This window comes from Oncorhynchus masou, chromosome 21 (assembly GCF_036934945.1).
Source record: "Oncorhynchus masou masou isolate Uvic2021 chromosome 21, UVic_Omas_1.1, whole genome shotgun sequence".
Classification (NCBI taxonomy): domain Eukaryota; kingdom Metazoa; phylum Chordata; class Actinopteri; order Salmoniformes; family Salmonidae; genus Oncorhynchus; species Oncorhynchus masou.
In genome coordinates, this window is record NC_088232.1 from 2,284,234 (window position 1) to 2,293,889 (window position 9,656).

The window sequence follows — 9,656 nt, forward strand, 5'->3', positions numbered from 1 at the left end:
TATATATATATATATATATATATATATATATATATATATATATATATATATATATATATTATGAATAATGCATAATATATATATAAAATGTTAACTTTCCAAGGTGATGGGCTGTATCATGGATATCTAGACAGTTCAAACACTTTGTCTGTGTGGTTCTTCATATATATTAAATAATGCATTCTCAATAGAATGTGTTCTACTACGTGTTCTACCATTTACTATTCCTTATTAAGAGTCATTCAAACATCCATCAGTAATGGTTCTGTATGATCTTTACATGAAGTCTCATGTTGTCAGATTAATAACATAAGAGGCCTTATTAGAAAGTGTTTTTATCAACTCATGAAATATCAATTAAATCAGTTTAGCCTCCTGTGGTTAATTGTCAATGTCATTAGTTCTGCTGTGCGTGAATTCATCGTGAATGCAGTGCGCATGCAGCGCAGTGTGTCAGCCAGGATTAGTTATATTATTCATCACACTGACTTGTTCTATTTCCTGTCTCTCTGTCTCTGTCTCTGTGTGTCTGTATCTCTCTGGCTATCACTGTTAGATACATTACTGACTTGTAGTGCTCCCTGTCTTTGTCTGTTTTTCAGAGACCGAGGAGACTTTTTTGGAGGAGGATGGCTCGTGCTACTCCTGCGTCATCGGCTCTGAGATCTACCTGGACGTCAACTACCTGCACTACCTTTACAACGCCCGCCTGGGCATCAGCAGCTGCACCCGGGCCTGCCAGGTGTGGTCAGCCCCCTACGATGGAGAGGACCCCCCTCCAGAGGAGTACCAACCCAGTGCCCTGGAGGAGGCTGGGGCCAGGGGACGCCAAGCCCAGACGGTCAACCCCAAGAGGTCACATCCACATCCACGGCCTCGTCCCCCCTGCCCGCCCCAGACCACAGACCCAGCCCCTACTAATCAACTAGAGCTGGAGTGGGACGATAGTTATGATGCCGGTCCGGTGGTGCCCCCCGAGGCTGCTACTGCTGAGAGTAGTAGACCTCCACAGCTGCCTGCAGCCGAGCCGCCCAAACACATCCAGGAGATGAGAAGGACTGCCATCATGCTGGTTAAGGGTTCCTACATCGAGGAGTCAGACTTCCAGGATGATGTCATGGTCTACAACCTTGTGGCAAAGAAGGACACCCGCGATACTGTGGATCGCCGCAGACCCAGCCGGGAGACACTACCGGAATCGGAGGAATCTGAAATAGACTCAGAATTTAACCTTGAGGAGGACCATTTCAAAGAATCCAGTCTACAGGAGAAGGATGAGGTCCCCCTCAGCAATGGCCTGAGTCTTCCACTCCATCCCACCAACATGGAGGTCAACAGCTCGGAGGTCACAAAGGGGTCAAAGGAGGTCAAAGCTCATGTTGCGGACCACAACTCCAACCTCCAGAGCCCCTCGGCTGAGGTGGGGGACGACCTCATGGGTCAGTACGAGGAGCTGATTCGTACGCTGGGCAGCGACGAGGCCGGGACTGGGGGGAGCAGCCCTGTGAAAACGGTGGACAAAGAGTTCCGGAATCCTGTTGTCACCCCCATGGAGGAGGACGAGGTGGACTTCAGCTCCTTCTCTATGGATACGCCAGAGCTGGAGAAGCCGCACTCATCCCTGTTTGGAACCAAGCTCCGCAGTGGGAGCACTAGGAGCCATTCAGTGCCTTTTACAGGTAAGATAAAACAACACTCTCAGAAATAAAAGCCTTAACTTTTGTACAATACCTTCACCAGGTTTGAAGGTCAGCTCTCTAACACGTGTCTAGAATTTGCTGAAGAATCACAACATGGTTATCTTACAATGCATTTGACTCATAGCGAGAGAGCGAGAGGCTTTACTCAGACTGTCAAACCTGGTTAAATTGAAGTAAGACAGATAAAACTTCAGTCTGAGTAAAGTCTCTCTCTCTTCCAGTGTAGATTGAAGTATTATCTGCCTTACTTTAAGGCTTGTTACTTTAAGGCTTGTTCTTGATTTTTAACCAGGTTTGACAATCTGAGTGAAGACTCTCTTTCTCTCTTCCTGTAGGGCCATTTGTCAGTGTGCTGTTGTCACGTCTGGAGAACATGCTGGATAACTCTCTCCATGTCAACCTCCTGCTGACTGGTATACTGGCCCAGCTGGCTGCCTACCCCCAGCCCCTGCTGCAATCCTTCCTCCTCAACACCAACATGGTGTTCCAGCCCAGCGTGCGCTCACTCTATCAGGTACAGATAGTGTGTGTGTGCACGACTGTGCGTGTGACTGTCACCAGCCCAGTGTCCACTCCCGCTCCTAGATTCCATTAATTGGGGGCGGCAGGGTAGCCTAGTGGTTGGACGAGTAACCGGAAGGTTGCAAGTTCAAACCCCCGAGCTGACAAGGTACAAATCTGTCGTTCTGCCCCTGAACAAGCAGTTAACCCACTGTTCCTAGGCCGTCATTGAAAATAAGAATTTGTTCTTAACTGACTTGCCGAGTTAAATAAAGGTAAGAAAATAAATACAAATAAAAATTATGTCAGTCTGTCTGTCCATCTATCGCTATGTATAGACTTTCAGTCTCTGTCCATCTATGTAGAGACTTTCAGTCTGTCTGTCTGTATCCTTTGTTCTCTCAATGACTTTGAGGCAGATATGGACAGAGTCCTACTGTTAAGATACTCCTCATAGACACTGCAATGCACGCCTACTCAAAACAGAGACAACTCTCATAGTAAACATTTCACTCTGCTCCATTTAGTAAGCATTAGAGGTGTAAAAACATCTCCCCAAAAAACTGTTTGCTTTTCTCTCTCACCGCTCTAAGCTGTTTAAACCTCTGGAGACTCATGAAACAACCAGAAAACCTGTTAGAAGTTCGAGAGGAGGGATCCGTTATGAATAGTATTAATTAGAGAGGAGATTATGAATACTATGGGTTTGTCCTAAATAGAACCTTATTCCCTATATGGTGCACTACTTTTAAAAAGAGCCTTATGGACCCTGGGTAAAAGTAGTGCACTAAATAGGGGATAGGGTGCCATTTGGGAAGTAACTTATGAGCGGCGTACACTTAACGTGGCAATGAAAACAGAGTTCAAAATGGCTGTGAAACAAGTCTAGTGAGACTTTAACACAGTTTTTTTTTTTTCCGCTGGCTGATTCATGCATAATTGAATAGAGGATGTGTAAACAAGTAAATCAAAATGGAATGGGGCCGTTTGAAAGCTCGCATTAAAAGGAATGTTTGGATGGGGATGAAAGGGGATGGCGAGTTGTTGACGTACAAACACTGGGTACTTCATTGTCATTAGGGTCCAGATTAAAAGAGGTGGATTGTTTGTCATGGAGATGAATACGGTTTGGTTCTCTCATCATCAGTGTGTCTTGTCTTGCTTAATGTCCTTGTTTTGTCTGGTTTATGCCTCTGTTTTTGTTTTCAATCGTGTAATATGCTTTTATGCAAAAGCTACCTGTTTTACACCTGATAGTGTGTATTGCAATACTCTTGGCATCAAGTACGCAAAGCCTGTTGGCTTAATTCAGTCAAAACAAATGTACACTTTCTTTGATAAGGCGTCTTGCGCTGTGGAAATGCAATGATTGCATTCATTTTTCTCAGTAGAACAATACAATGTTTGTGTGCAAAAAAACAAAACAATTCAGCATGGTGATCTCATTGATCCACCATCTTGTTTCAATGTAAGCTCGCGAGATCAGGATAGCCAAATGAGACTACCTCATTGTAGCTTTGATACAATATTTATCCTGTACTTTCTGCGCTCTGGCAGCTTACAGTGCCTTCAGAAAGTATTCACACCCCTTGACTTTTTCTACATTCTGATGTGTTACAGCCTGAATTTAAAATGGATTTAATTTAGATTTTGTGTCACTGATCTACACAAAATACCCCATAATATCAAAGTGGAATTTTGTTAGTAGAACATTTTTGAAATTAATAAAAAAGGAAATGCTGAAATGTATTGAGTCTAAGTATTCAACCCCTTTGTTATGGCAAGTCTAATTTCAGGAGTAAAAATGTGCTTAACAAATCACAAATTGAATGTACTCATTCTGTGTCCAATAATAGTGGTTAAAGGGTTTTCAGAATGACTACCCCAAACATACAATTATTTGTAAGGTCTCTCAATCGAGTAATACATTTCAAGCACAGATTCAAAGACCAGGGAGGCGTTCAATGCCTCGCAAAGAAGGGCATTGATTGGTAGATCAAATTTAAAAAAAAGCAAATGCTGAATATCACTTTGAGCATTGTGCTGTTATTAATTAGGCTTTGGATGGTGTGTCAATACACCCAGTCATTACAAAGATACAGACGTCCTTCCTAACTCATGCCGGTGAGGAAGGAAACTGCTCAGGGATTTCGCCATGAGGCCAATGATGATTTTAAAATGGTTACAAAGTTTAATGGTTGTATAATGAGAGAGCTGAGAATAGATCAACAACATTGTAGTTACTCCACAATACTAACCTAAATGACAGAGTAAAAATAAGGCAGCCTGTATAGAATAAAAATATTCCTAAACATGCATTCTGTTTGCAACAAGACACTTAATTACGTAATACTGTAAAACATGAGGCAAAGAAAGGAACTTTTTGCCCTGAATACAAAGCTTTGTTTGGGACAAATTCAACACATGACTGAGTACCACCCTTCCTATTTTTGAACATTGTTTGCTGCATCATGTTATGGGAATGCTTGTCATCAGCAAGGACAAGGAGCTTTTTAGGATAAAAAGAAACTGAATACAGCTAAGCACAGGCAAAGTCCTAATTCAGTCTTCTTTCCAACAGACACTGGGAGACTAATTCACCTTTCATCAGGACAATAACATAAAACACAAGGCCAAATTTATACTGCCGTTGCTTACTAAGACGACATTGAATGTTCCTGAATGGCCGAGTTACCGTTTTTACTTAAATCGGTTTGAAAATCTATGGCAAGACTTGAAAATGGCTTTCCAGCAATGATCAACAACCAACTTGACAGAGCTTGAATAATATTTTTAATAATAATGGGCAAATACAATTCAGCTGTGCAAAGTTCTTAGAGACTTACCCAGAAAGACTCACAACTGTAATCACTGCCAAAGGGATTCTAACACGTATTGTCTCAGTGGGTGAATACTTATCTAATCAAGATGTATTAGTGTTTTATTTTTCATAAATGTTTTAGTAAATGTTAGAATTTTTCTTCCACTTTGACATTAGAGTATTTGGTGTAGATCATTGACAAAAATTGCAATTAAATCCATATTTAGTCCCTCTTTGTAACACAACAATATTTGGAAAATGTCTAGGAGTGTGAATACTTTCTGAAGGCACTGTATTTCCTGTCTGATGTTCTACTAATGTTACTATATATGTGTTTCCATATCAGGTACTAGCATCCCTTAAGAACCAGATAGAGCAGCAGGTCTCAACCAAGAAGGACTTCCCAGAGCTGATCACCTCCGCCCAGCACTGCCTCCTGGCCAGGGAGAGTTCACTCAAGGGTCAAGGTGAGACTTGATTGACTACAGTACCCATAATTCTCTGTCCTACATATCTGGTTCCATGTTAGTAAAGATGTTCTGAAGCTAACGTAAGGGCTTCCCTGCCAGGATACATAGTGTTTATAACAACCGTATAACTGTGTACTGTTACTTACTGGTAGTATAAATGTTTTGTTTGAATAGACGTTGTTGAATTCTGAGCTTTATTGTCAGCTATACTATGAGCATCATTAGAATGTCATTTAGGTCTCTTTTGTAGCCAATAGCCAGGTCATTGAGATTAGAATGGATACAGGCAAACCTTCCAGAGGATTTGAGGCAATATCCTAGATCATAAGACCAGTAATGAGCCAAGCAATAACGTTGTTTCTTATCGCTGCAATGCAATGAAGCACCACTGAAAGATTAAAACTGTATCTGTGCTTAGTTTGTGTTGTGTTTGGTTCCTCCTTGAGGACTTGGAGAATATATTCAGCTTGGTCATGAAGCATATCAGCAATGGAGAAACAACAACCTTCTGACGTTCTTCTTCTCATACTTCTCTAGTATACTGCATTCCCAATGGTTTCTCCCCACCATTTTATCTGCGAGCTTCTCTCTGAGCAAGGAATGTATTGGTATGAGATTGCATGAGATTTAAAAAGGAAAATGAGACTGATATAAAAGGGAGAATTTCTTCTTTCAAGTGGACTAACATGAGCTTGCTACAATGTCCAACTGCAGTTGAATGCTACTATTACTAATGTTTTATTTTTCATCTCTATTTACTTACCCTCCACAGATACAAACAGCGGAGACAGCCGAGAATGTTCCCCCCTGGAGGCAGGAAGGATGATGAAGAGCTCTCCTCCTCCCCAGCCCAAGACCATTTCCCTGGCCAGGACCGAGGTCTTCGCTACCGTCCTCTTCACAGAGTTCCTCAAAGAACTGGCGGCCATTGCGCAGGAGCACTCAATACTATCGCACGTCCCTATGGAGGAGTAACGATATAATAACATTGCAATAATGTTATAATAACATTTTATTATAATGTTTTAATGATGTTATGGTAACATTGTCTCACAGAGAAGGAGTGAGTGTCTGTCCCTGACCTGTTGTGTCCACTCGGGTCACTTTTAAACGTTTTTAAACGTTTTTCATGTTTTCCAACACTACTTGATGAAGAACACTATACCTCTTGGATTGATTCACTCATCTTTTATCTCTCTCCCTGGGGTAGTTTTTAAATTGGGTTATATATATATTTGAGGCTAATATATTTTTCCAAACCAAAATATAAAAACGTCGGGTACTGATGTACAGTAACACATAACTTACAGGAATCTCTCACCCATTTGATGCATTTGCCATTGATACCCTCAGACAGACTCGTGTATATGGTTCTGCCCTCAGAGAGTTGTATGCATAGGCCTATGTCACATCCAAGGAGCAGGTCATGTGATTTATAATGACTGGAAAGTACTGACCTACTTCAAGCCTTTGCTGGAACCCCTGCACCAACCAATAAGAATGCTGAAATGGAAACGTGGGGCTAATCGACCAAAGACTGAATAGAATGGAACAGGCTGAATGGAACAATGGGAAGTTAATGATACACAAAGGACACATAATCTGTCCCTTTAGGATTTTAGACTTACAATATTGCATTCTTAAATGTCAGTGTACTGCCCTGGTAGCAACAGCCTCTCCAGTGACCAGCTCTAGTTGTCTTGTAGTGATGGCCACCATACAATGGGGACTTATACGTGGCCTTACTGAAATCTCTGTTGGTGCCGTGTTGTCACCCTGGGGTTGCATGCTGTACTGGAAATAATCAGGAGCCTAATATTCAGGATCTCTCCCTGCGGAGTATTCATCACTAATCAAATGTTATTTGTCACCTGCTTTGTAAACAACAGGTGTAGACTAGCAGTGAAGTGCTTACTTACGGGCCCTTCCCAACAATGCAGAGAGAAAGAAAATAGAGAAATGGTGGAAAAGTAATAAATCCACAATGAGTAACACGAACTTGGCTGTTAACACGGGGTACCAGTAACAAGTACCCTAGCAGCACCACTAAACTACTGGTTAGCGTGTTGGTGTCAGAAGTGGGATGCTAGTGGGAGTCCCATTCATCTCATACATACTTTATGAGTTGGTGTAGACCATGGCATTTTCTAATGTTATGTATTTGGTGGTCGTTGTTATTCAAAACTCTTGACTGAAGGAGAGGCGCCTAGTAAGTTAAACTATCAGGCTCACTGTACAAAACAAGTTTGTGTCGCTAAATACCTTAAATCAAAGACTTTCTTTGTTCAATAGACATATTTCAGTTATGTTAAGTTTTCAATGCACATTAGATATTCAATCTAGAAGTTTTTTTTTTTTAATTTAGTGGTGTACTTCAGGACACTGGGTTCTTCTGACGTTAATTCTCAATGCTGCGGCTAACTCCATTTTCCCATGGTGCACCAGGTCCTGTCCACTGAATGCACGTTATTTATAATGATATCTCTCTAAAAGGAGCTTTCCATATCAGGGTGATGCACTAAATGTCCGCATCCAAAACAGCACCTTATTTCCTATGTAGTGCACTACTTTTGACCATATAAATCAAGAGTAGTGCACTATATGGGGTAATGGGTGCCGTTTGGGAAGCCCTCAATGTCTTAGCCTTATTGTAGTACTTTTTGTATATAATTGGGAAAAATAATCAAAGAAGCAGCACACTATGCAAATCATTATTGATATTTGAGGTATGAGAGTACTTTATTACGTTTTGTTTCCTGATGGGGTTGGTATTTAATACATAATGTACTTAATGTCACAATAATAGAACTGTTTTGTAGAGAGGTTCTATTGCCATATTTTTTCACAGAAGTTGTAACTTGAGTTGTTCTGTTTTCTCGTTGCTGTATAGGGAATGCATGTTTTTATGAGTCAAGTTGGGAAGATTGGAATACATCACTGTTGGTTTGTTCATTGATGATTTGGCACATTCATTTTAGCATTGAGTGTTGGCCAACTCTCACAGGAAGACGAGGGTAGCCTGAAATCCAAGCTGATATGCTCCATTTGAAGTTTGAATTCCAGACTAAGACATGGTCTACCATTAGCAACAAATAAATAGCCTTGATTTTAATGGACTTTTTTATTTAAGGTTTTGATTTCAACCAAGGAGACATTTTGTTACAATGCCTGTCCCTATTAAATCGATATGTTAGGGAAGAACTACCTAAAAATTGGTGCCTGAATTTTGAATGAATTTCCTCCTGTTGTTTACAGTGTCTACTCTGGGCTAAGCATGGTCATGTTCAGTAGGCATAAAGGTGAGCTTATCCATTTAGAAATGCTCTTTTTTTGTTTTCTGTTGCAAAACCTTTTCCTATGGTGCATCCTAATGAACGTGGATGCAGCTGCAAAGTCAAAAATATACCACTGTCTGCTCGAACTAGTCCACAAATTGGACCGATAGACAGTTATGGAATGCATCATTTGTTGCCATTGCTAAATTTGGTGATGTACTCCATATTCTCTTGTAGTAGAATGTTGTGTGGAGCACATTTATTTTAACCACATTTAGAGGCACAGTTCTCTTCAGTTGCATAGAGGTTTAATTCCAAAGAGAAGTAGTCTAGTTTCTCCCTTTCTACAACTATTAGCATCCATTTTAGATGTCAGCGATGACCTTGTCAGGTTACTCGTGTGTATTCTTCTGTCATTAGTCAGAGGTTCCAAGAAATGATTATTTTAATAAAGACATCTATTAGTGTAGTCTTTATAATACTTTTTTTTATTGAAGAACAGATAAATATGTCATGTGTTTTGACTTGACAGCTTCTCTACCCAAATTTATATTTTAGCTTCACCTCGCCCAGAAGTGGTTGTGTTTTCAATGGTTTGTTCAGTGGACTCCACTGGCCTCGTTTAGTAAACTATCCCTGTTCATACCTGGTTCTAACATGCAGCCTTTGTCCTGATCTTGTCCAATTCTGATTTATGGCCACATTTTTGGACGATTAAAAAAACGCATTGTGATCAGATCGAAATGTACACGGACAAGATCAGGATGAATGTTAACAGCAGGTATAAACAGGGCTTCTGACAGCCATTCATCCAGTGACTTCTGTTCAAAACTAGGTCTTCTTCACAGGCACTGAAACAGCAGCCAGCCACAAACCCTCTTTTTTTTAA

General features: G+C 40.8%; 1 protein-coding gene across 3 annotated transcripts in view; it reads left to right on the plus strand.

Moving 5' to 3' along the window:
• LOC135507583 (FHF complex subunit HOOK-interacting protein 1A-like) overlaps positions 1-9,236 on the plus strand; it is a 35,342-nt gene extending 26,106 nt beyond the window's left edge. For all 3 annotated transcript variants that reach the window (XM_064927112.1, XM_064927114.1, XM_064927113.1), the window contains 4 exons: positions 603-1,679; positions 2,036-2,214; positions 5,369-5,489; positions 6,265-9,236. In XM_064927112.1, the coding sequence (XP_064783184.1) occupies positions 603-1,679; positions 2,036-2,214; positions 5,369-5,489; positions 6,265-6,467 (1,580 nt within the window). In that variant the 3' untranslated portion in view covers positions 6,468-9,236. The remainder of the gene's footprint in view (positions 1-602; positions 1,680-2,035; positions 2,215-5,368; positions 5,490-6,264) is intronic.
• Positions 9,237-9,656: the final 420 nt, after the last annotated feature.